The sequence below is a fragment of the Ruditapes philippinarum genome, unplaced genomic scaffold (assembly GCF_026571515.1).
Source record: "Ruditapes philippinarum isolate M1 unplaced genomic scaffold, ASM2657151v2 ctg763_1_1_1_1, whole genome shotgun sequence".
Classification (NCBI taxonomy): Eukaryota; Metazoa; Mollusca; class Bivalvia; order Venerida; family Veneridae; genus Ruditapes; species Ruditapes philippinarum.
The window spans coordinates 63,297-90,956 of NW_026853799.1; the positions used below are offsets into that span (position 1 = coordinate 63,297).

At 31.8% G+C, this 27,660-nt stretch overlaps 1 protein-coding gene across 1 annotated transcript in view; it reads right to left on the bottom strand.

Moving 5' to 3' along the window:
• LOC132737928 (thrombospondin type-1 domain-containing protein 7A-like) overlaps positions 1-27,660 on the bottom strand; it is a gene marked incomplete at its 3' end in the record, with an annotated part of 121,112 nt that overhangs the window by 47,478 nt on the left and 45,974 nt on the right. Inside the window, exon 2 of the mRNA XM_060725309.1 lies at positions 20,785-20,989. Within this exon, the coding sequence (XP_060581292.1) occupies positions 20,785-20,905 (121 nt within the window). The remainder of the gene's footprint in view (positions 1-20,784; positions 20,990-27,660) is intronic.

The window sequence follows — 27,660 nt, forward strand, 5'->3', positions numbered from 1 at the left end:
AAAATTTTAATAAAGCACCTTCATTCATTGATACTTTTATTTCTATTGTACAGTAATCATACTTAAACTATTCTATCTCATGAACAGAGAAAACTAATCTGCCTCTCTGTTAATCAGAGTCCAACAATTCATATTCACATTTAAACAAAAACCAAAAAAAGATCATTATGGTAATTAAGTACATATTTTATCTGATTTTTCCAAGTATGTGTATGTACAATGGGAATAATGTGTAATTATTAGGCTTGATTGTAATTGCTTAACATTCTAATGGTGGAGATGCGTGTTTCTGAGTAACCACAGTTGAAATACTGTCAATTTTTTTCAAACACTATCTTTTCCAATGGAAATACCTATATTCATGTATTTTATCACTTCCTTCCATTGACACCATGCTGCATTCATTCCAAAAAATGTTAGCAATTCTAGGAACAGCTGTATTAATATGAATTTTCAATGGAAATACCTATACATTTTATCACTCTGGAATTGTCTTTCCCTTTCATTGACACTATACACTATTCATACCAAAAATATTAGCAAATCTAGGAACAGCTGTATTATGAAATTTCAAATGGAAATACCTATACATTTTATCACTTTAATGGAAGTGACTTTCCTTTCATTTACTGACACAAGGCTCTTTTCATACCAAAAATGTTAGCAAATCTAGGAATAGCTGTATTATGAATTTCCAATGGAAATACCTATACATTTTATCACTTTAATGGAAGCGTCTCTCCTTTCACTGACACAATGTTTCATTCATACCAAAAATGTTAGCAAATCTAAAAACAGCTGTATTGTGAATTTCCAATGGAAATACCTAAACATTTTATGACTTTAATGAAATTGTCTTTCCTTTCATCGACAACATGCTCCATTCATACCAAAAATGTTAGCAAATCTAGGAACAGCTGTATTATGAATCAGGTTTAAAAGAACATTTACCGTCCTTGGGCCAAAAGCATTCTCTAGAGTTAAACATATGTTCTTAATTTACGGACACATAATTTTGTCTGAGACAAGAAAACTGTGAACTCTTTCCTTGCCTTAAGACATGATACAAATAATCAAACATTAAATCTATTTTCTGATTAATATGTTCCCAGGGAAAACAGAGGCAATGATGGTACCTTAATGTTAAACTTTCTGATAATGCTATAAAGGCACACACATGTCTAGGGTGCGGAATTAAAGAGTTTACTTAACTGAGATTTTTTGAATTTTTTTGAAAATCTATATCCTGCTGTTTTTGTTACAGATCATTCTGCTTTTTGCTTCGAATTTGGAGATGTCCATCCAAAATTATTCCAGGGATTATATTATCATAATCTTTTAAAATTTAGCTACCAACTGTAATATAGAGACTGGTCATATTGCATGGATGTGCAGACTGACCTTGCTCTTTACTGGCATGACATTTTGTTTCCAGCATGGTAAAAATTCAACCAAAGGATTTCAATGCCACAATGCTGAAAATGTGCAACTAACAGCGGTCTTCCGGTTGGACTGTTGAAATGTGCAGGCTGGTAAGGGGTATGTGGGATAGCAATATTTGACTATTGCCATTATTACCTAATTTACGGATAACATCATACAAATAGCAAAAAAAAAAAATCACATAAATCAATGAACAGTTTTGTCCAGATGAAATGATACAGAAGTCCTTTTAAGATATTTAGCATAGTTAAAGGGTTAAAATAATGTAACAGAGCATAGTTACAAAATGCAACTGAGCACTAAAATCTTTATTCTGCATGTCACCATCTAATTAATTTAAATTTCCTGTCATATGCTTTTTGAGTTTGTTATTGTGACTGTTTTTCCTGAATATGACCATTTTTCTAAACATGTCTGTTTTTCACAACATTATTTTGATTTGTAGTTATGAATTTGTCACAAGTAGCCTTGTTACAGAACTTTATTGTGCCAAATTACTATCCATTGCTCTAAATTTGTTAAGAAAATTACTTGCTATGTTACGCTGTAAAACATAAAAATTTAATCATAATGGGCTGTCCCAGACACACTAAACAAAATTGTATGTAATAAGGGGCATAAACCATGTCAAATCAGAATGGTCTGCAATAACTGGCATCTATTGTTTATTAAAGTGTAGGGTGGATATTTGAATGTAATGAAAATGGGGCATTAAGGAAGGACACTTGCACAAGATAATATATTGAACTTTACAAGTTTCCAATGGAAATGGTCCAACATTTACAGTGTCTAACATACCAAGCCCACATATCTGGGTTCAGACATTTGGTTTTATGTTGCTAATAACATGGTAGCACTTGGTACATGAAAAGAAAATATTCAGAAATTTCAGTTTATTGGAAGCACACAGTTAAGAATTTGTGATTCATTACCCAAACTCTATTTTTATAGAAGAAATATCTTTGAAGACGACAACATAAATCATAGACATTTATATAAAATCAACATACCAATTACCAAATTATTTTATATACTATGCAAGTATCTCTTTATACAATTTTATAGCACTGCAACAAATCATTCCATACTTACAACATAAAGGGAGGTAATCAATGAAGCAGAAATTTATGACAATTTTGTTATGTATTAAATTTTATTTTAGCTATAACTTAAGCTATAACTATTTATATAGACCATTTATCTCTAAATCAAAGAAGTATATTAACTTTCACAGGGCTTATAAAAGAAATCATGGATATTTTAAGTCAAGTTGTATTCCAGGTGTTACAACAGCATAGAGAAATTTATTTCCAAATACCTTAAGTAGTTTTAAAGATTGATATTCCATGCAAAACTTTAGCCAAAATTTTTCCAAGTTGAAAAAGGGCCATAATTCTGTCAAAATCCATGTTGAAATTATATGCCTCTATCATGATCCCAAAGACTTGTATTAAGTTTCAAGTGAATACCTTAACAGTAGTTTTGAAAATTGATCTTGCATGCAAAACTTTAACCAAGAATTTATCAACTTCAAAAGGGGCCATAATTCAGGTAAAATCTATGCTAGAGATATGGGCCTTGGAAAGTGACCTCTTATTATCCTCTTAAATATGTGTTTATTTACAAGAATGATAAGATATGATGTTAAATACAAAACTTTACAAAGTGTTACCCCTATGCCAAGTCGGCAACACCCACAACCAGATAAGTAGGATAGCCCAACCATTCTTCGAAAAGTCGTGGTGAAAAACTCATCATTTGTAAAAGCATTGTATTCATTCATCTTATTTGCTCAAAATAGGTTTTTTATTTATATTACTTTTGTTTCAATTGTTGCACAACAGGGACTGGAGAAAATCTCTTACCAGACTCCCAATACTATCCAATAACTTGGTATTACTTTGTCAATTAGTTTAAATTTACCAAATATAGCTTTTTTGTTCATTGCTGGGATAATCTAATTTCTGTTTCTGATCACAAATGAGGAAGTAAATTTATATTAATCCTAGATTCTGATGAATTAAAGAAATAGGAAGGGTGACACAAATTGATAAAAAATTTAGCTTTTAACCCTTACCACACTATTTACCTCAAATGGACTTGTCCATCTTTCAATCTGGACTAAACCATTCATCATATCTGGGGAAATTTTCAAAATAAGAACTGACTAATTAGCAAAGAGTGTAAACCATGATCACAAGTCAAAGGGTTTGAGGGGTATTCAAATGATCCCAATTCCAGCAAACAAAGTTAAACTGTACTTTATTTCAGATGCACAATAACTTTTAACTTGGAAGCTGAAAGGCTAAAAATAAAATTTTCTTAAAGACAATTTAACACATATCGTTGACAAACTTTCGTAGTAGTTTTAATTCAGCATTTACTTCAAAGGAGTACATTTATTTCAAAAACAAGTTCTGTGAATTTTCATTCTATTTTCACTTTAATGATATTACACAGTAAACTTTCCAAATTTAAATATTTTTTTTAAATCTGGAGGCAATCGACTTTAACCCTAGACTGAAATTTCAATTTACTTTAAAATTACTCACAGCTAAAAGTTAATTCATTATCTTTAATACCTTTTCTACTTTGAGCTTCCAAGCAAAATAAAAATTGAAAATCTTCTCAATTTTCTGACTAATAATTTCCCAGTGACAAAAACCTATCACCTCCCTGGCAGCCTGAGGTCTTTTAACAAAGAAGCAATGAGGGTATTCACATTAATTTCTCTCATTGAATTGGTTACAATGACTCCTTTATGAAAACCCTGCTGATAATGTCATCTCTAAAAAAAAAATGTCAACTAAAAAAGAAAAAAAATGTCATGTCTTAAAATTAAAGAGACGATACACATATTTATTACATGCTTTTCGGTGGTTTATAGAAATATATCAGTAAAATAAAAACTGATAATTTCACTGTTTTGAATATTTGAGCCCGGTACGTTGTTTCAGTGAAATACAAGCGTTCACAGTACTGGAGACCAACTTAATGATGTGACGTCGTAAATGACGTCACGTTGTATTATTATTTGGCGCCCTTTTTATTTAGTACTAGGTTAAAATGTCTTTTTAAACGTTTCTATGCATATAATAAAAAGAAATTTGTTAAGTTTAATGTAAGATCGGAATATATTTCACTGAGTGAGCACCAAAAGATATATTTCACGAGTGGCGCAGCCACGAGTGAAATATGAACTTTTGGTGTTCACTACACTGCACTAAACAAATATCCTCTTTATATCATATTTTTCATCCTGAATGACTGGGAAAATATTTGATCAGAGCATTGAAACAGTTTTACTTTGACTTTTTTTTTTATATTTTCTACTTAAGTTATCCTGATGCAACTAAAGGCTATGACTTTAATTTGATTTAAATCCACTAAACAAAACATGATACTAAGAATTTCACTTATAAATTATTAATTATTATTATGATATAACCATTCTTTTATTATTATTATTTTTATAATTATTATAAACAAGGGCTGAAAATCATATCCAACATTGCTGTTTTCTAGGGTTAATTAAACACTTTATTTCCTCCTTTAAATAATGCAATGTAATAAAGTTTTTGAAGGGGCAATAACTACTGTAAAAAGTAACAACAGCAAACAATCAAAAGATATTCCATACCAGATGTATTTATACTGTTATAATTATTATCATTTTAACAATAAGTTACTGTCAGTTATAGCTTTTACATGTGGACCTGTGTCAAAAAAGTCTGTCTACTGAGATTTGACTTGTAATTACCAACAACAACATAAAGTCTACAGATATAACAACAAAAATATTCATTTCATTACAATCAAAAGGTACTATTACGTAAGCATCAAGTTCTTGTGGCAATTATGCACTATAGATTGTTATGGTTCACCTTTTTATATAGCAACACTAAACATATATTTGAAAGAGGTAAGTCTTTTGAAGAAAATACCTTGAATAACTCATTTTTATTTAAATGTTCCTTAGGTGCTAATAGTGTGGCCTATAAGTTTACATATTTGTTACATATATAATATGTCTTTAATCTATTGAGGTATTTTATATAATGTCTAGATTTACTGCACAGCAAGCCGGCACTATGCATTCCCTTTGATATAGATGCATCATAAATCCCAGGCAAATTTAATAGCTGAACATATACATCCTTGACAGATCTGACATAACTTTGAAGTTGTATTAATGTTATACAAGAAACACTTTGAATATTATATTTTATGCATTGAGTCTACCATTAAATTTATTTTCCAAAATTTTAGTAAAAAAATGAACAAAATCAACAAAAGCCAAAATTATATATGATTCATGATTTTGGAAAACTTTTTATTGCTATCAAGTGCTAACCCAATTAAAAAGTATGAAAATATATTAATAAGTTTTCATGAAACCATCAAGATGTTAAAGTAAATGTAAGTAAATGAAAATCAAAATAAAAAACACAAGTTTTTTTAAAAGGTTATCAGTGTCTCTGAAAGTTGCCAGACTAAAACCATCATTATCATTCTGATCAGGTATGAACACATTACAAATGATAATTAGTATTAAGTAAACACAAACTAGACCTATCACTGAAGGTGATTAATACCCCCACCAGCAACTTTGACTTTTGAAAAATAAGTAATCTGAAGAAAAATTTGAACACAAACTATCAACTGTGTACAAGTACATATTTCAATTAATTGTGATCACAACTGTGGTCTCCAAATAAGCCTGCTTTTCACAAAGTTTGATTACAATATCTCATTCCTAACTCTAGTTATTGTCTGGAAACCATTTTTCTATTTTAAGTAACACTGTAACAGTGACCTTGACCCTAGAGGGTCCAAATGCAATAAAAAATCAGGTCTTCATATAAGCTTCCTATACACCAAATTCGATTACAATATCTCATTCCTAACTCAAGTTATTGTCCGGAAGCCATTTTTCTATTTTTTGTAACGGTGACCTTGTTCCCAAGGGGTTCAAATGCAATACCAACCCGGGTCTTCATATAAGCTTGCTTGCAAGTTTGATAACAATATCTCATTCTTAACTCTAGTTATATTGTCCACAAACCATTTTTTCTATTTTCAGTAATGGTGACCTTGACCTTGACCCCGGGGGGTCCAAATGCAATAACAACCCAGGTTTTCATATAAGCTTGCTATACACCAAGTTTGATTACAATACAGAGCAACAGATAAGCTTTAAAAGTGAATTGGGTATTACTCCATCATTTCCTTTGGAATTGGGTATTGGCTCCATATAATTGGGTATTCCAAAACTCAATACCCTATGATTTCAAGATCAATTGGGTATTCAATTATGAAGATATGAATTTTATTGTTTTAATATCAATAAAATTAAAACTGTTTAAAAAAAAAATAGGATTAACAATTTACTAGTCTAATAGGATTAACAATTTACTAGTCTAAGAACTTTTCACAATTATTTTATTTTTTATATAAAATGCTCATGTTATATTTCATAATAGTTTTAACAAGTTCGTTTTCTGACTGATTTTTTATTATTTACGACTGTTTTGTTTCAAATCATTTTCCCTTTTGTATGACGCCATATTGCTTTCAAAGCGTCTATTGATACAGCTGGGACCTACTTATTGACGGTCTCCGCAAAATCAACGGTCTCTGCCGGTCTGTAAAGACCGTCGACCTGAGTAGACAAATCGACGGTCTCATGCTTTATTGATATGGCTTAGTCGGTCTTTGGAGACCGGGGACCGTCGAAGACCGGAGACCGTTGATTAGTTAGCATTTATTCGGGAATCTTCAGATAGCATGCATATCTATATAATTTGTCCAAAACTACGAGCATACGACAGATTAATTTTGCGGTGATCAAAATGACAATGCGCACGTGTTTTTAAGACAATTGCATATTTTATTTTTTTAAATGGGTTTTGATACGCATTCTTAAAACATCAATTGCGTATTTTATAAAATTAATTGCGTAAATAAGCAAATACGCACCTTATCTGTTGCTCTGCAATATCTCATTCCTAACTCAAGTTATTGTCCGGAAACCATTTTTCTATTTTTAGTAACGGTGACCTTGACCTTGACCCCAGGGGGCCAAAATGCAATACCAACCCAGGTCTTCATATAAGCTTGCTATACGCAAAGTTTGATAACAATATCTCATTTCTAACTCTAGTTATTGTCAGGAAACCATTTTTCTATTTTTAGTAATGGTGACCTTGACCCCAGGGGATCCAAATGCAATACCAACCGGAGTTTCCACATAAGGTTGCTATATACCAAGTTTGATTACAATACCTCATTCCAAACTCTAGTTATCATCCGGAAACCATGATGTGGACCGACCGACGGACCGACCGACAAGCTGACTCCTATATACCCCCCCTAAACTTCGTATGTTTACCGTCACTAAATTTTTCTTAACATTTTTATACAAATGGGGCATCTGTCTTTATCTTCAAACTATTTCTACAAGAATCAAAAAGTCCAAAGTGTCTGTGGTTTCTGACTTATATTATTTAAGGATTTTCATTGGTCAGTGAACATTCTATGCTAGTTTCTGACCAATCAAAAACCTAAGATCTGAGATTGAGCTTAGAAAAAAATCATTATATATAACCTTTGACCTAGGTTTCCTTGTATGTCAACAATAGTGGTAGATTCCAGAACTTAAAAGTGAGCTATATTATAAAGTTGCAAGAACTTATTTCACAAACAAGCTTAGTTATGTTTACACTTACTGCACACAAGATAATATTTCAGTTACTTTGATAAGATATCAGGTATGTGACTTTGATGATGTAAGATATAAAACATAATGTATTATTAACACAACATGGAGCCCAGCATGCACCACAACATCATACAGCAATATTAATCCCAGGTAAATTGTCTCACAAAGGATATTTTTGTTCTTCTCTTTTCATTAAAAGATTGAGAATGGAAGTATAAAAATCCTATTTTACTTTCTTAATATAGTTGGAATTAATTAGAACAAGTCTGATTTTCTTTTTTATGGAGCATTTAATTTTTCTTTACAAATTTCCTGCAATTTTTAACAAAATTTCCTGCAATTTTTAACAAAATTGTCTGCAATTCGTAACAAAATTTCCTGTAATTTTTAAATTGATACACCATGGTAATGACAATAATTATTGCACCCTATCATTAATATCTTTTCAAAATGTTTGATTAAATAAACAATGGGGAGGGGGTTGAAATGATAAATAAACAAGATATGTTTGTAAAACATGTATGCCCCCTATCAGCAGCCAATTATTCATGTGATAAGGTAATTATGCATGACTTCTGACCCAGTGATCAAACAATTAATAAGGGTTATCAAGTATCTACTGGTCATGACCTTGACCTTTGACCCCTTGACCCAAAACTCAATAGGGGTCATCTGCTGGTCAAGACAAATCATCATACAAAGTTTGAAGTTCCTAGGCCTAAGCGTTTTTACTTAATTGATCAGAAACCGTTTTTACTAACAAGGTCAATGTGACCTTGACCTTTGACCCCTTGACCCCAAAATCAATAGGGGTCATTTGCTGGTCATGACTAATCACCATGCCAAGTTTGAAGTTCCTAGGCCTAAGGGTTCTTGTATTATTGATCTGAAACCGTTTTAACATACAAGGTCAATGTGACCTTGACCTTTGACCCCAAAATCAATAGGGGTCATCTGCTGATCATGACCAATCACTATGCCAAGTTTGAAGTTCCTAGGCCCAAGTGTTCTTTAGTTATTGATCAGAAACCGTTTTTACTTACAAGGTCAATGGGACCTTGACCTTTGACCCTTGATCCCAAAATCGAAAGGGGTAATCTGCTGGTCATGAAAAATCACCATACCAAGTTTGAAGTTCCTAGGCCTAAGCGTTCTTAAGTTATTGATCAGAAACCGTTTTTACTTACAAGGTCGATGTGACCTTGACCTTTGACCCCTTGACCCAAAACTCAATAGGGGTCATCTGCTGGTCACCACCAATCATCATACAAAGTTTGAAGTTCCTAGGCCTAAGCGTTTTTAGTTAATTGATCAGAAAACCGTTTTTACCTACAAGGTCAATGTTACATGACCTTTGACCCCTTGACCCTAAAAACAATAGGTCATCTGCTGGTCATGACCAATCACCATACCAAGTTTGAAGTTCCTAGGCCTAAGGGTTCTTAAGTTATTGATCGGAAAGCATTTTTACCTACAAGGTCAATGTGACCTTTCCCTTTGACCCCTTAACCCCAAAATCAGTAGGGGTCATCTGCTGGTCATGACCAATCACCATACCAAGTTTGAAGTTCCTAGGCCTAAGGGTTCTTTAGTTATTGATCGGAAACTGCTTTTACCTAACAGGTCAATGTGACCTTGACCTTTGACCCCTTGACCCCAAAATCAATAGGGGTCATCTACTGATCATGACCAATCACCATACCAAGTTTGAAGTTCCTAGGCCTAAGGGTTCTTTATTTATTGATCCGAAACTGTTTTTACCTAAGAGGTCAATGTGACCTTGACCTTTGACCCCTTGACCCCAAAATCAATAGGGGTCATCTACTGATCATGACCAATCACCATATCAAGTTTGTAGTCCCTAGGCCTAAGGGTTCTTTCGTTATTGATCGGAAACCGTTTTTACCTACAAGGTCAATGTGACCTTGACCTTTAACCCCTTAACTCCAAAATCAATAGGGGTCATCTACTGATCATGACCAATCACCATACCAAGTTTGAAGTTCCTAGGCCTAAGGGTTCTTTTGTTATTGATCGGAAACCGTTTTTACCCAAGAGGTCAATGTGACCTTGACCTTTGACCCCTTGACCCCAAAATCGTTAGGGGTCATCTACTGATCATGACAAATCACCATACCAAGTTTGAAGTTCCTAGGCCTTAGGGTTCTTTACTTATTGATCGGAAACTGTTTTTGCTTACAAGGTCAATGTGACCTTGACCTTTGACCCCTTGACCCCAAAATCAATAGGGGTCATCTACTGATCATGACAAATCACCATACCAAGTTTGAAGTTCCTAGGCCTTAAGGTTCTTTAGTTATTGATCGGAAACCGTTTTTGCTTACAAGGTCAATGTGACCTTGACCTTTGACCCCTTGACCCCAAAATCAATAGGGGTCATCTACTGATCATGACAAATCACCATACCAAGTTTGAAGTTCCTAGGCCTTAAGGTTCTTTAGTTATTGATCGGAAACCGTTTTTGCTTACAAGGTCAATGTGACCTTGACCTTTGACCCCTTGACCCCAAAATCAATAGGGGTCATCTACTTGTCATGACCAATCACCATACCAAGTTTGAAGTTCCTAGGCCTAAGGGTTCTTTAGTTATCACTCGGAAACCATTTGGTCTACGGACCGACGGACCGACAAGTGCAAAGCAATATACCCCCTTTTTTTGAAAAGGGGGCATAATTATATGCTTAATTGAGTGCTAAATAAAAGTGGGTCTTTGGAAGTTTGTGATTTCATTATATTTTTGAGTCAGAATATATTTGACTGTCCTATACCAATATATGACTAATGTATCTTTTCAGCAACACACTACCACATTTGTATTAGTGTTTTCTATTAAACTAATCACTCTCTTCAATAGATCATCATTATGTTAGAACAAGTCTATGCCTACAATTTTATATACCAGTACATGTATATACTACATGTATGCCTAATATACATGTCTATATAATTTTCATGTACATATATTTCTCTCCTGGACAACATAAAAAATAATCAAGTAAATTAGGCAAAACAATGCCCCAAACTTTTCCCCAAGAAACTTGTATTCTGAGTGATATAGATACTATTAATATAAAATCAATTTAGCTTTATTCCAAAACTCGGCATCAAATATAGATTTACACTATAGAGTATACCATATTTGATTATGGCTTTTGTACATCTTTTCTGACAAGAATTGCCATAACTTGGTTAATAAACCTTCCAGAAATGAGACAACTTACAAAATGTAGAGATGCCACAGATACTGGTATTGAAGTATACATATAATGTGATCAAAATATCATATAATATTAGAACACTGGCAACACAGAACAATTCTCTTATCAAAGGATATTCTCGAAACATAGCCCTTGATTTTCTTCAATAAACTTGTCAAGCTTCAATTTTTAAAACTTTCCCCTTTTTTTAATCTATGTTTTTTTTAAATTTTGTTGGGTTTCATGTCCCATCAGTACAGTATAGGTCATATTGTGATTTTCCAGGTTTAGTTGTAAAGGAAGATGTCAGGTGCTCTGCCGTGCATTATTTCAGGCACAAAAGGGCACCTCAGTAGAACCTCTTAAGCTAGCTGGATAGCTTCCTCACATGGAAGAATTCAAAGTCTCTGTCTTAAGATATGAACCCAGTCAAGGGGCAAGTGGTTTGAAGACAACAACCTTAACCAATCGGCAACGGACGCACCACTTTTCATTAAAATTTTTTAATTTTAGACATATGTTAAAATGAGACTTTACAGTTAAAATCAGCCAACAGTATAGAGAGCCTGGATGGTCAAGACTATGCATATGGTAGTAAGACTTAGTAATGGAAATCAGATGAAATTTGTCCCAATCGATCATCGGTTCAGTTGGATGGGACATAATCGATAACTTTTCGGATAAAGTTGCGTTAAAAAGAAATAGGGAAGTGACATTTCATCCAAAGGCACTTGATTATAATTAGTAACATGAACTTCATTTAGAACTTTTCAACACAGTTTTAACCTTATATAGTCATAATTTTACGGAATAGATTTTATTTTTCAATAGATGTCAAATAATAACATTCACATCACATTATATTACTATTGTTTACATCACTTATTGATCCTGTTCAACTCCAAATTGTCTCTGAGATATTTTTTTGCGATCGGCGAGGTGTTCCTAAAAGAAAATTACTGTCAGAATTAATTCCCTTTGATACTTCAAATATTTTCGACGTCGTCGCGGAACAAATTTTTGTGAATCGATTATTGTCGATTTACATAACAGTAACTGATTATCGGCGACTTGCAACAATCGGAACATCACTAGTAAGACTTATTCATTGTTCTGACCTTGCTCTAAACTGGTGGCAAAAGCTCATCACACTTATATATACTTCTGTCTTCGAAAAACACTTGAAAAGTCATCAGTGCTGGCTGTAGGAATGTCAGAACATGTGGAAAAAACCTGCTGCAAAAACCTCAAAATTATTTACAGACATTTCTATAATACAGGTAATTTCCTATCATTATTGAACACCTGATAAAATATTTACACAATTAAAACATAATGAACAACAAGTCTTTATGATGTATTTAAGGAAAATATCTTTGTCTAATATTTATAGCAAATGTCATTCTAAACAAAAAGTTTCATTTAATGAATTGACAAATTTATTATTGAATATTCATTTTTTCAGTTTCCTATTTAATCATCGTATATAAATCAACAAAAATATGAACTCATTACCAGCACATTTGTACTATTGTTTGCTGTAAAGATTGCATTACAGACTAGTTTGCTTTCTTCACTAAATCATCACATGGAAGAATCAATCTGCAAAAAGCTGATTACTTTCAAAGATCTCTTTATCCTAGGGAAGGGTTGTGAAAAAAAGAGACATTGACCCGACTTGTTCCCTTCCAGACATGAACAACATCATCCAAACCAAATAACTTTTAAGATTAGATTTCTTTCCTTCTTTTGGTTAGGGCTTAAAGAATTGTCACACTGACACGGTCATGTTTTAACAAGAAAAGTGTCCTTAGGACACTTATATCCCATTTCATTTTTTCTGTTAAAGTGCATATTTTGTGCATTTTTGAATTTAATAGGTAATATAATTATATAATGTTAGTATTTTAACTAATAAGTGTCACAAAATTTTGACTGAAGAAACTCTAGTTAGTACATGATTGGAGCATCTGACCAGGAATGTCAAAGGATGCCAAAAATAATTTCTGCATGACATAATCTGTTATAAATTATTTACAAAATTGTTTGACAAACACATAACTTGATTTATATTGTTTATTATTCAAACTTAAACTAATAATCCTCTTGTACAAACATATCAAGACATTTTGATGAGTTTTCTAGAGGGCAAAATACATAATAATTTGTCAAAGAAGTTTCTGATAACATTTAAAATCTCTCTTTTGTTGGATGTAAAATTTAACTGCTATAAAACTGTTTTGTTCTCTCCAACAATCATTGAAATAAACAATAAAACAATAATAAATACCCCATTATCTGTTGATAATCTTTCACTTGGAAGCGGAAATCATTAAACTGTTGAAATATTATTCATAATCTATCCTAATCTATTTAAAAGCTAAATATCCACATATAAAAGCAGTAAAATATGAGAAATGGGAAAACTTTGTTAATATTGTCTAAAATTAAAGAAAGAATTTTTGAATACCCAAGTATTCAAGCTAATTGAATAAAATTGCTAGGGAGGGAATTAAGGAATAAAATGGAGTTAAACAAACTTCTCTGAATAATGATAATTTTGTAAAAAAAATATTAACAAACAAAAAATGCACTAAATGTGTCCTTGTGTACACATATTTACATATATTTTGTATTTCCTGATATGTCCTTAAGATTACATATATTGTATGTCCTTTTATGTCCTTGAGATTACATACATAAAATTTATGTCCTAATTTGTCCTAAAGATTACAAATATAAAACTTATGTACTAATTTGTCCTAAAGATTACATATATAAAATTTATGTCCTAATATGTACTTATGATAACATATATAAAATTTATGTCCTAATATGTACTTATATAAAAAATTTATGTCCTAATATGTACTTATATGATTACATATATAAAATTTATGTCCTAATATGTACTTATGATTACATATATAAAATTTATGTCCTAATATGTACTTATATAAAAAATTTATGTCCTAATATGTACTTATATGATTACATATATAAAATTTATGTACTTATGATTACATATATAAAATTTATGTCCTAATATGTACTTATATAAAAAATTTATGTCCTAATATGTACTTATGATAACATATATAAAATTTATGTCCTAATATGTACTTATGATAACATATATTAAATTTATGTCCTAATATGTACTTTTGATTACATATATTAAATTTATGTCCTAATATGTACTTATGATTACATATATTAAATTTATGTCCTAATATGTACTTATGATTACATACATTGTGTGTTCTAAAATGTCCTTGAGATTACTTGTTTTATGTCCTAATGTGTCCTAAAGATTACATATATTGGACATCCTGACAATTTAGAAGAGAGGAGGACAATTATAATCTCTCATAGCTTAAATTCCTGGCTAAATCTTTAATGTTAAGTATTGTATTCATACCTTCAAATGATTTTGAATCAAATACAAATGTAATAGATTATAGTTTTTTTTGTTTTTTTTTTTGTTGTTTGTTTTTTTTTGTAGAAAACCACAGAAATCTTTGAAAATACGATTTAAAACAAAATGCTCTTGCTGAGAAAATTCAGCATTAAATACTAATCTACAGGGACATATTGTTTGTAATATGTGCCAAATTGTTATATATGGTATAAGAAATGGGAAAATATTATCTACAATTTGTATGCAAAATGTGCACACACCAGACACATTTTCTCCCAATGTTTCCATATTTAGACATGAAATTAGATATCAAATTTGGCATTAAATTAGACATAATAGATTGATCTACCATAAGCACCACACTTTATGATTTACTCTTTTATGTTGAAACTGATACATGCAAGGAGTTCTTCTTGTCTAGGTAATTGCTTGGATGAGTTCGAACTCATGCTAACATCAAACAAAATTTATTTAAAGGCAATATCAGTCACAATTGTTTAACCTGTTGCCAATATTATGGTAAAAACTCCATTTTTCAAGCCAGTAAACTGTGAATGCATTTGTAGGAATTATTTCAGAATATTAAACAAGAGGGCCATGATGGCCCTAGATCACTCACCACTTATCAAACTCATCCAAACAATTACCTAGACAAGCATTCTGACCAAGTCTCATGACAGGTGAGTCAAAAATGTGACCACTACAGTGTTAACAAGGATTATCCATATTTGAGCAGTGCGACCTAGTTTTTTACCCAGGTGACACATATTCAAACTTGACCTAGAAATCATCAAAATAAACTTTCAGACCAATTTCCAGGATACTTGGATCAAAACAGTAGCAACTAGAGTGTTAACAAGATTTTTCTATTTTTAGCTCCGGTGACCTAGTTCCAAATGTGATTTCGAACTCATCCAAGCAATTACCTAGACAAGCATCCTGACCAAGTTTGACGATAATTGAGTCGAAAATGTGACCACTAGAATGTTAACAAGGTTTTTCCATATTTGGGCGGTGTGACCTAGTTTTTCATCCAAGATGACCCATGTTCGAACTTGACTTAGAAATCATCAAAACAAACTTTCAGACCAATTAACAGAATATATGGATCACAACAGTAGCCACTAGAGTGTTAACAAGATTTTTCTATTTTTAGCTCCGGTGACCTACTTTTTCATCCGAGATGACCCATGTTCAATTTATTCCCAGCAATGACCTAGACAAGTTTCCTGACCAAGTTTGATGACAATTGAGTCAAAATTGTGACCACTAGAGTGTTTTAACAATATTTTTCTATTTTAAGCTCCTGTGACCTAGTTTTTCATCCGAGATGATTCATGTTCGAACTCATCCGAGCTATCACCAAGACAAGCATCTTGATCAAGTTTGATGATGATTGATGCAAAAATGTGACCGCTAGAGTGTTAACAAGGTTTTTCTATTTTAAGCTCCGGTGACTTACTTTTTCATCCGAGATGACCCATGTTCGAACTCATGCGAGCTATCACCTAGACAAGCATCCTGACCAAGTTTGATGATGATTGAGGCAAAATTGTGACCTCTAGAGTGTTAACATGGTTTTTCTATTTTTAGCTCCTGTGACCTAGTTTTTCATCCGAGATGACCCATGTTCAAACTCATCCGAGCTTTCACCTAGACAAGCATCTTGACCAAGTTTGATGATGATTGATGCAAAAATGTGACCGCTAGAGTGTTAACAAGGTTTTTCTATTTTTAGCTCCGGTGACCTACTTTTTCATCCGAGATGACCCATGTTCGAACTCATCCGAGCTATCAACTAGATAAGCATCCTGACCAAGTTTGATGATGATTGGGTCAAAAATGTGACCGCTAGAGTGTTAACAAGGTTTTTCTATTTTTAGCTCCGGTGACCTACTTTTTCATCCGAGATGACCCATGTTCGAACTCATCCGAGCTATCAACTAGATAAGCATCCTGACCAAGTTTGATGATGATTGGGTCAAAAATGTGACCACTAGAGTGTTCACAAGGTTTTTCTATTTTTAGCTCCTGTGACCTAGTTTTTCATCAGAGATGACCCATGTTCGAACTCATCCAAGCAATTGACTAGACAAGCATTCTGACCAAGTTTGATGATAATTGGTTCAAAAAGTGTGACCGCTAGAGTGTTCATAAGGTTTTTCTATTTATAGCTCCTGTGACCTAGATTTTCATCAGAGATGACCCATGTTCGAACTCATCCAAGCAATTGACTAAACAAGCATCCTGAAAAAGTTTGATGATGATTGGTTCAAAATTGTGACCACTAGAGTGTTCACAAGCAATTGTGGACGGACGACGGACATTCACCGATCCTAATAGCTCACCCTGAGCAAGCTCAGGTGAGCTAAAAAAAACAACAAACAAACATAAACTGAAATATCTAGGTCTGCACTAGTTGTATTAGAAGGATCTGTGCAGACACGTAACAGGATAAAGAGTTATTAAAGGGACTCCAGTGAGTTTGTTTTTTTACATAAAGGGATTGGAGTTTTTTTTCTGGTTTCCGGGAATAATGATTTTTATTGTGCAGAAAATGATCAAAAATGAAATGAAAAGCATTACAACAAATTCACTAAAAAGAGTTAAATATCTTGATAGAATTTGATTTTCAATTATATTCTGTGTTTATTTTTTATTATCTTTTGCAGACTTTTTCATTTAAAGGGCAACTTTTATTATAAAAATATATGCAACAAATTCAAAATTTATGTTTTTACTGTAATATGCTTTTTTGACCTAAGTGGATCTCTTTTATGACATTGGCAATATCTTTTTTATTTGTGCTTCTTTACCTATAAAGTAGAAAATATATCACAATGGCATTGAAATATTCTTTCATAAAAACATTTATATTCACAGATAATAAATAATAACATTAAAACCAATTGGGGAGCTTTAAAATATAATTGATCTCTGTAAAAAATTAAACCAAGCTTAAATAGTACAAGTTATTTTAAATAATATGTGCTTCTAGAGAATAAAGTTTGTTTTTTGGACACATAGGTTATTTATTTAAAGACATTATCATTTGCTGCAGCACCACAGAAATGTGAAGACTCATTTGAAGCCTTCAGTAAAGTACTCTGACTAACTATCAATCGATGCATAATTCTCATCAAAATTATTATACAAACATTGTTTACATTACAATATTGCAATACCAAAGGACAATTACTAATATTATTCTCTAATTAACACTTATACACTTAATAGAATTGAGGAATCCATATTTATAGTGTTATGTATATTATGAAATTAAGATATTGTCTTATGATGCCTTCAAAAAGAACAAAGCACTCTTAACATTCTGCCTTTACACAATATAATAATAACAGTATAGATAATAAATGATTAATTTCAGGTGAGTATGAAGATTAATGGTAACCAAAGTATGTATAATTTATCCCATCAATAAGAGTCCCAGCATCATGTCTCTTTTATTTAAGTATAACAAATTTCAGGAAAATTTCATGATAAATCTATTGCTTTCAGTAAATGATAGCTCTTTAGTTTGGTTGTTTTATGTTAACATGTCTATTTTCAACATAATTAGTGTAAATTTCATAATATACTACATAAAAGTAAAGCTACTCGATGCAACATCAGTAAATAAACATAGTTGTAATACATAACCATGCCTTTTAAATTGCTAAATTTCAGGGTGGAAATCATTTTAAAAATTTGGAAAATGAACACTCATTTAAAATGTATGGTAAATCAATTTCATAACAGTAGTTCGTTCATTTTTAAGGCCTTTAAAATATACTTTTTAAGTAAAATCCTTTCCGAAAGGTCATCTTGAGGTTATCATAATTTTGGTGGTGTTTAAAAGATTCCTGTTTATGTTCAATTTCCAAAAACTATGTATGAAATTAATGGATTTCCTATTGGTTCCAGCAATACATTATCCTAATTCTAATTTATATATGGCACTCTCTAGCATTTCCTTGTAAATATGTTCCCTAAACTCAACAACGGACTTTAACACAATTATCACCTCTGCAACAAACAAGAAAGCACTTTACCATATATTTTATTCTTTCCTGGATGTTCATAAATTGAGAGAAAACAAAATAAAATACAAGTCAACTGAACTGTCTTGGGGAAATGACAGGAGTCTTGTAGCATGTTGTTGGGTTTTTTCTCAACGCATCATACCCTTGACCCACTGGCTGTGAAAGTATTACTAAAACCAACAACTCCGTATTTTCGACCCATAAGGGAGGAAAATTTCAATGCACAATGGGGATACCCTCCACTACAATTTTCCTTTTATGAAAAAACTTTTCTGCCATTTTATAGCCAATAAAAGATAACAGCTTATTGAGACAGTGCTTGTTCCTGTCAGTTTAATCTGTAAAAATGTGAGGGAGAAAATGAATATCTTCAAACATTTAATTGAATTATGTTCAATAGATCAAAACTAATGGTCAACATATCAAAATTAATGTTAAATAAATCAATTTGTAGAAATGCCATAACCACAAATATTTCATTGTTCCCAAGGTTTGTCTGTTTCTGAAATTTGTCTAGAAATATTATAATGATTGTTACTGAACTAATGTAGAGTTCAAGACACCCAAAGTATACCCTGCAACAATAAAACAGTTTTTGCTCATTTAAGTTTGTCTGTTTTAGTGTTAAAGTACTATCAAGCTTTTTGTTTATAAACAAAAGCTTGATAGTACTTTAACACTAAAACAGACAAGCTCATTTAAGTTTGTCTGTTTTAGTGTAAAAGTACTATCAAGCTTTTTGTTTATAAACAAAAGCTTGATAGTACTTTAACACTAAAACAGACAAACTTAAATGAGCAAAAACTGTTTTATTGTTGCAGGGTATACTTTGGGTATCTTGAACTCTACATTAGTAATGTTTTTCCAATCTTGAGGCAAAAAAACATGAGTTTTATATTTGCCAAAAAACATCTATTTATCAATAGCTCCATTTATTCTGAATACATAATCTGAAATTCACTTAAATTATAAGCAACATTTGATCAAGTAATTGTACATTTCTAGAAACAAACCTATGATAACTAATAAGAAAAGTATATGGTAAAAACAATTAAGTAATATTTCTACTTGTGTGGTAGAAAGTACACATGTCTGGGGCAACACAAGTTTGCACAGACATTACCAAGTTTCAGTAAGGCCAATTTTTTAACATTATCTAGAAACTTAACGTAACTAGTAATTTAGTTTCTTGATTTCTTAGACATTACATTTTCTTTTTAATATTGTACAGCAAATCTTTACATTACTAAAATGACTGCCAGGACCTGTAATAATGTAAAGAATTTTCAAAATATGTTCATAACAGCGGGCAGTCTTGCTTAAAAAAGCAGCAAAAAAGTTAAAGCTCCGGTTTGAACCAGGTGATAATAGGTTTTGAACTCAGAAAAGTACACCTCTTGCAGTTTCAGTTGTGTCCCAGACAAAGTTCAAAGTGCAATAATTCCAAGAGAAGGCAAGGCAGAGTTAGTTTTCTTTGCTCTGCACTTCTACTCAATTAGATCTATCTACCAACTTAGTTTCTTGTTGATACCTCTTGTAGTTTCACAGTAATATCTCGGACAAAGTTCAGTGTAAAATTGAAAAAGGGCAATAACGCCAAAAATAGGCAAGGCTGAGTTACTGCTCTTTTGCAATGCACTTCTTTTTAATGAGATCTATCTACCGACAAATGTTTATGTTAATATCTCTTATAGTTTTAGAGCTATTGTCCTAAACAAGATTTTTCTAATAAGAGAGATAATTCCAAAACCCCGGCAAAACAGAGTAATGGTTCTTTGGCACTGCACTCCGCTTCATTGCCCGCTACCACTATGTGCAGTTTAAACAAATTATGTCCAATGTTTTAAGGTTATGCTCCGTACGGACAGACAAGATGGCAACTATATGCTTTCCCTTTGGGGAGCATAAAAAAACAAAACAACCCCAACGTTAAGAACTTACCTGTCTTCCAGACATATCTAATGGCATTGGTCCCTGAGATAATGGCAGACAGTAAGAAGAACAAGAACAACACGAGACAATGGAGATGGGCGTGGCTCTCCGCAGTACTACCATGTCCCATAATCAGGTGTAACGGTCAAGAGCACGTTCTTCATGTAACGGACACATTGAGAACCTCTCTAGTCGACATTTCTCATTGTTCTGTCTGAAAATATATAAGACATAGAATTATAAACAAATAAAAGTTCTTTGACACTTTTTTATAATCAGTTTTATTGAAATTTTTATATTTTTTATTTATTATTTTTATGTTTTATTATTTCATCCATTCTTAAAAATAATCCCATTATAAGATTGCTTATAAGCCTTGTATTGAGTGACAAATTATTTATCAATTTGAAGAATAAATTATGACCTAGTCGTAAGACATACTCATAAACACTAACTTCTTTAAATACCAATATGTCAACCAATTTTCTAAATTACAAGATAAATGTACTCCATTTGATGCAATAAATCTTTAAAACTAGACAAAACTTTATAAACCGTTATCAATAGATTACAAAACAATTACAACATCTGTCTGGTATACCGATGATAAAATATTATCTCCCTTGAACACCATTAAATAAAACTATTAATGAATTTGTTCTTATGAATGATGAATAGCAAGCTAAATATATACCAAATAATAAACCTTTTATTGAAGAACCAGAAGTATCTCTTAAATAACCAATATATAAATAACTGGCTCTCAGATTACATATCTTGAAAAACACATTAATGAAAAGCAAGGCACTCTTTATTAAGTCTCAATGTAAGCTGATTACATTAATAACAATTAATAATCAAGCTCACTCACATACAAATACAAACAACTGCTGAATATAAGCTCTCATAGATAACCTGAATACATACATCTTGTAAAGAACATAATTGAACACACATCAACATAATTCAATATCTCTATATTAAACACCAATATATAAATATATTTATTGTAATAATATATTAAGGAATATTAAGCTTCCATGAGTACCAATAATATATTATATTGACAATATTAATGACTCCTTAAAATACTAATACATAAATTACTAAAAACATCAGTTATAAATCATTAGAAGTCATTTTAAAGAACCAATGCATAAATCTATTGTGTGTATTTGAGTTATTTATACTTGCAGTGGATTGTAAATTATGGCCATGTCAAGTCATTTCAGATTTATAGAGGATAGTGCAAAATACAGAAAGATGCCCAAATTCAAGAAGCTTCTCCTGGTTCTTCAAGTGTTTAAGCAGTCATGCATGGTACCTCAATTTTAAGTCTAATTTGAAAGACTAGTTAGTAATTTTAGTTGGCCAGCCACAATGTCAAGATTGCATGTCTCACACTCTATCCAACAGAACTGATTGACTGATAAAGTTGTCTTAAATACCAGTGAGTTAATAATCTATTGACTAAAATAACAAGCTGTCTAAAATACCAATACATCTATCACAGAATACATTGACTTGTCTAGGATGCTGGATGTCTATAATTTCTAGTAAAATTTCAGACAGTCTCATTAGACTGGTACTCATGTTTCAAATTGTCTTAAATAAAACCAGCCACAAGAGCACAAAATCAGCCACAAGAGCATAGAATCAGGTAAAAGATTCTTGGCACTACAGTCACAGTCTATAATTTGATACAATTATTAACCAGCATGAATATATTTAGCTTCTTATTTGCTTATTTTTGCATTGTTTCAACTTCTATGAAAGTGATATTTGAGCATTTAGTGGCTTTTTCATTTCAATAATTTAGTTGTCACATTGATCTTCTTTCTTGTGCTATGGCACAGAATTTCAGATAATAATCTTAATTTTAGAGTTAATTTCACAACAGAAAGCACAAGAGAATTTATATGTAAGCGCTCTCTTGCTGAATTTGCATTTAAAATGGTCATTGCAAAAGCATGTAAAGGAACTCCACTGAGGTACAAAACATAAAAACATAAAATTTGAATTTCTTTTTTAGATCAGCTGGGGCACTCAAAGCTCTTAAGCTCAACTATTTGAGCTTCCTCACAAGAAAAAAATCCAAATTCCCACTTCACAGCAGTGTGGGAAAAGCAGTTCAAGGTCAACAACCTTTATCACTTGGCTATGGATGCCATTTGCTCATTTGATTGACAAGACTGTTTTTCAATGACTTATACTGTTTAAGAGCTAAAAAGTCTATACAAACTGATAATTTTGCATAAACCATCTTTGACACTCCCATGATAACATTTAATAGCACAATAAATGTATTCTCATACATAAGAATTCTAGGAAATGTCTTAAATTCAAACACGTCTCATTTGATTACAATAACATAATAATTTCATTCTATAACATCCCCTCATTCATAAGAAAGCTTTGATCTTGTAATTTGTCTTTTATGATAATATTTTTGTGAAGCAACTATATTAAAAAAAAATCCCAAAATTTCTTTCACTTGCATTATTATCATCTAAGCAAAATCAAGCAGAGATATTTCCTGGCACAAAGTATTTGTTTAATCGGTTGGATAAGCTACTTGATAAGTTGTTATTTAATGATAAATCTATGTAGTGGCCAGATAACATCTAGATATTGAATAAATAATTCTATAATTTATATTTCACATTACACCTGTCTCCAGCTGATACAGGGTTTACTATAAGTGAGTTCTAGATTACAGTTTCTCTGAATGAAATAATTCTACATGCAGACAAAATGATAACACAAATCAAAGATTATGATTCCAGTGGAGTACAATTTATTCTACATTGTTTCTATCAATGGAATTCCTTTGATTTGTCAAGTAGATCATCAGGCTTACTAGACAAATCACAGAGTTTAAATGTTCTTGACCTTTGTGTAAGTCATTCTGACTTTTTGCTTGTTTCATATTAAAATGAAACAGAAGTTATTCTTGCATATAATCAGACTTGCATTTCTGGTAGTTTTACCCATGCTGGAAATGTCATCTGGCATGGGGGATGCCAGATGAGTTGCACAGCATTTTAACATTATGAAAGAAGTTGTAATTTCATGGAAAATTATTGAATAAAATTAAATCAAAATTTGGAAGGAAATGAAAACCATAATAAAAACTGAAAGTTTATAGAAACCCTTGCAGAAAAAAACTATTTCAAGTCTATGTCAATAAAAAATATCCTATACAGTCAACTATCGTTATCTCGCTTTTCTCGATATTTCGTTATATCGATGAAATTTTGAAAGTCCCGATTTTCTTCTTTCTTTATCTATATTGGAAATATTTGTTTATCTCGATATTGTTATTTGGATATTTTCATTATCTCGAAGTAAAATTTCAGCCCCTACAATAATTTTCACGCTATTATCCTCTCTTTATCTCGACTAATAATTTTTGTCTCTTCCCCGCAGAGGTGCGAAAAACACAAACCAGACGATAATCACTTAATAGCATGTGTCATAATGATGACTATGTTTGTAACAAGTCGAGCTTTGTTTATAAAAGTTTACCTAATTATCGATTGATTTATGTCCAAAATGAGTGAATCTTCCACTTTTTATAAAATATACTAACATTGTATTTAATTCATTGTGACTTTAAATGTAAATAAAAAAAGTGTTTAGTATAGAAACAAAATCATTGCAATATTGTTTTAAAACATCGAAAAAAACTTCAAACAGCAGTATTATCTCGACATTTCGTTATCTCGATATTTTTTGGACGGTCCCGATGACTTCGAGATAACGGGTGTCGACTGTATTTATATCTATCAATTTACAAGTAGCTTTATACTGTTCAAACACTTGTATTATAATGATAAAACAACTGCATGAAAACTATTGTTTTACCTCCTATTTTCTATCAGTTAGTGTAACAAATCATCATAAAAATCTTCATTAGAGCACTTGTAAATCCCAGTTTCAGGATATTAATTAATAATTAACTTCAATGATGAAATAATTAACAATTAGATGAGGAAACTAGTGTATTACCACATGTGAATTGAACCAGACTTGCAGCCCACACATTATATTAAATTATCATTCTCATAATTTTTTATTCATTTTATTGCATTTTAAATAAAGCACTGCTTTTAACGAAAAGGAAGACAAAACAGTTGAATAGTGGCAATGTTTCAAACAATGCAATTTGTTAAATTTTGGCTTTCATTTTCGTTTTACAGAATAATACAGTTAATGTTATTCCTTTGACTTTCACTTTGCATTACCATTCACAATAGAGTTATCAACTGGTTGTGCTTATAATTAAAATATTTACCAAGTTGTTACAGTAAAAGTTTGCCAACTTCGTAACTCGGCATAAGATGGCAAAAACCCACATTAAATTTTGTCAAGTTCTGTTTGCAAAATGCTGCTGTACACCATATATAAACCTCATTTTAACAAATCTAAAGCACAAAAATCCTCCTGTAAATTTACCATAAACAATTATAAACAACAGAAATCAAAACACCATTAAAACTTTAAGCACCATAAATCATAACACCATTGAACTTTAAGCACCATTTAAGACTATATACACTAAGAAAGCGTTAACAATTAAACTCAAACACTCTAGCCTTCGTGTACAATTGTCTGTCAATATGTAAACTAAAGCAAAACTATCAGAATACAGTCGAAATCCCATAGCTCAGACCGATTCATATAGAGAATGACAAAATACAAAGATTAAGTCTATTTAATATATTGAAAAATATCTTGATAGGAACCTTAACTAGTTAATATAGACACCTGTTTGTCTACAGTATACCCAGAGGAAATCTACATAGCAAATTTGCAATAGCAAAATGTCTCTTTATGTCAACATAATTCTTGATAAAATCTCTGACAAAACAGATAAATTCTTCTCTGCAGCTGATGACTAGTTATAAAAAAGTTCTATTATGTTACCTAAGCTGCAAAATTTTAAAAATCCTACAGTCAGTTCTAAGAAATGAGAATGTGTATGAGGACTCGGGTAATGCTATTTTCAAATGTCAAGATATAAAGACTATATGCTTTAAAATATTGCCTCATTTAATCAAATGCCAGAATGTCCAAAAAGAGATTGTGCTTAAAATAGTCACTTTTTAAGAATCATTATCCTTCTGGTTTTCTTTGCCATCTGAAAATCTCAAAGATAGATTCAAGAAAATATTTCTAAAATGCCCAAATACTAGTATTCACATATTTGTTTTTGTAAGACCAATTGCTATGGCACAGTTACAGCTTTTCGTGAGAAGAACATGTAAAAAGCTTTTCATCAACATTAATTTAATGATATTAGCAATAGTAGTTTTATATAATCATTTGGAAAAGTGCTTGATGGTTTAAAATCATAATTACATAGGCCATGGCAATCATATAAGTAGACTCACCTAACTTTTGATTGAGCCTTCCAGAAAACACTCACATCAAAGAGAGCAATACCCCTAATTGTATGTATGTTTTAATACACAGAAATCAGTACTATTGGGTTTAGACAAGTATTATAATGATATACTCACTTAAAAAATTTTTTCAGAATAATCATTTTCTTTGTGCAAAGTAACCTGAGAAAAGAGTTTAAACTCAAACACCTGGGCTTAGAATCAAACTAAATGTCTATTTTCAATTTAATCCCAAGTTGAATTCTTTTTCTTATCTTTTTCATATTTTCCATTTTAACTGCCCCTGTGGATCTATTTACAATTTTCAAATTCTATGCTTTTAGGCTTATATACCTCTGTTACCTACAGTTACAGGAGGGAACAAGAGCCATGTCAACATGGCCATCCCCCGCCGAATGTGTTTGCTCATTGGAAGAATGTATATGTAGTAGAACAGAATAATTCTATTTTAAGAGGTCTTTTGGTAATGAAAACTGATGGCTATACTGATTACAGATTTGAAACCTATATGAATACTGATGGCTGAAAATAACAAAGGGCAATAACTGAAAAATAATGCAGGGTAGGTTATCATTCTTGTGTGCTGCATCCCTCATCAGTAAAATCTATCCACCTATGAAGTTTCAAGTTGATACCTCAAATACTTTTTGAGAAAAAAATTGAATTGAAAAATTAAGTATGAAAAATAACAAAGGGCAATAACTCAAAAATTATAAAAGGTAGAGTTATCATTCTTGCGCAGTGCACACCTCCTGAGTGAGATCTATGCACCTATGAAGTTTCATTTTGATATCTCAAAGGCTTTTGAGTTATGCTCTGGACAAAAATCATTTTTGAAAAATAACAAAGGGCAATAACTCAAAAAATCATGCAAGGTAGAGTTATCATTCTTATGCACAGCACTCCTCCTCAATGAGGTCTATCCACATATAACATTTCTCCTCAATAAGATCTATCCACCTATGACATTTCATGTTGATATCTCAAACACTTTTTGAGTTATGCTCCACTCAGGTGAAAAATTAGGTATGAAAAATAACAAAGGGCAATAACTCAAAAATTATGAAAGGTAGAGTTATCATTCATGTGCACTGCACACCTCCTGAGTGAGATCTATGCACCTATGAAGTTTCATGTTAATATCTCATAGGCTTTTGAAGTTATGCTCTGGACAAAAATCAATTTTGAAAAATAACAAAGGGCAATAACTCAAAAATCATGCAAGGTAGAGTTATCATTCTTGTGCACTGCACTCCTCCTCAATGTGGTCTATCCACCTATGAAGTTTCAAGTTGATAACTCAAATACTTTTAGAGATATGCTCCGGACAAAAATGTCGGACGGAAGGACGGACGGACGGAAGGTCGGACGGACGGACGGAGACTATTTCTATATCCTCCGCCGAAAATTTTCGGCGGGGGATAATAACCTTTGTAAATGAAAATTAATATAAAAACGTCAGCATTTAGCATGACCA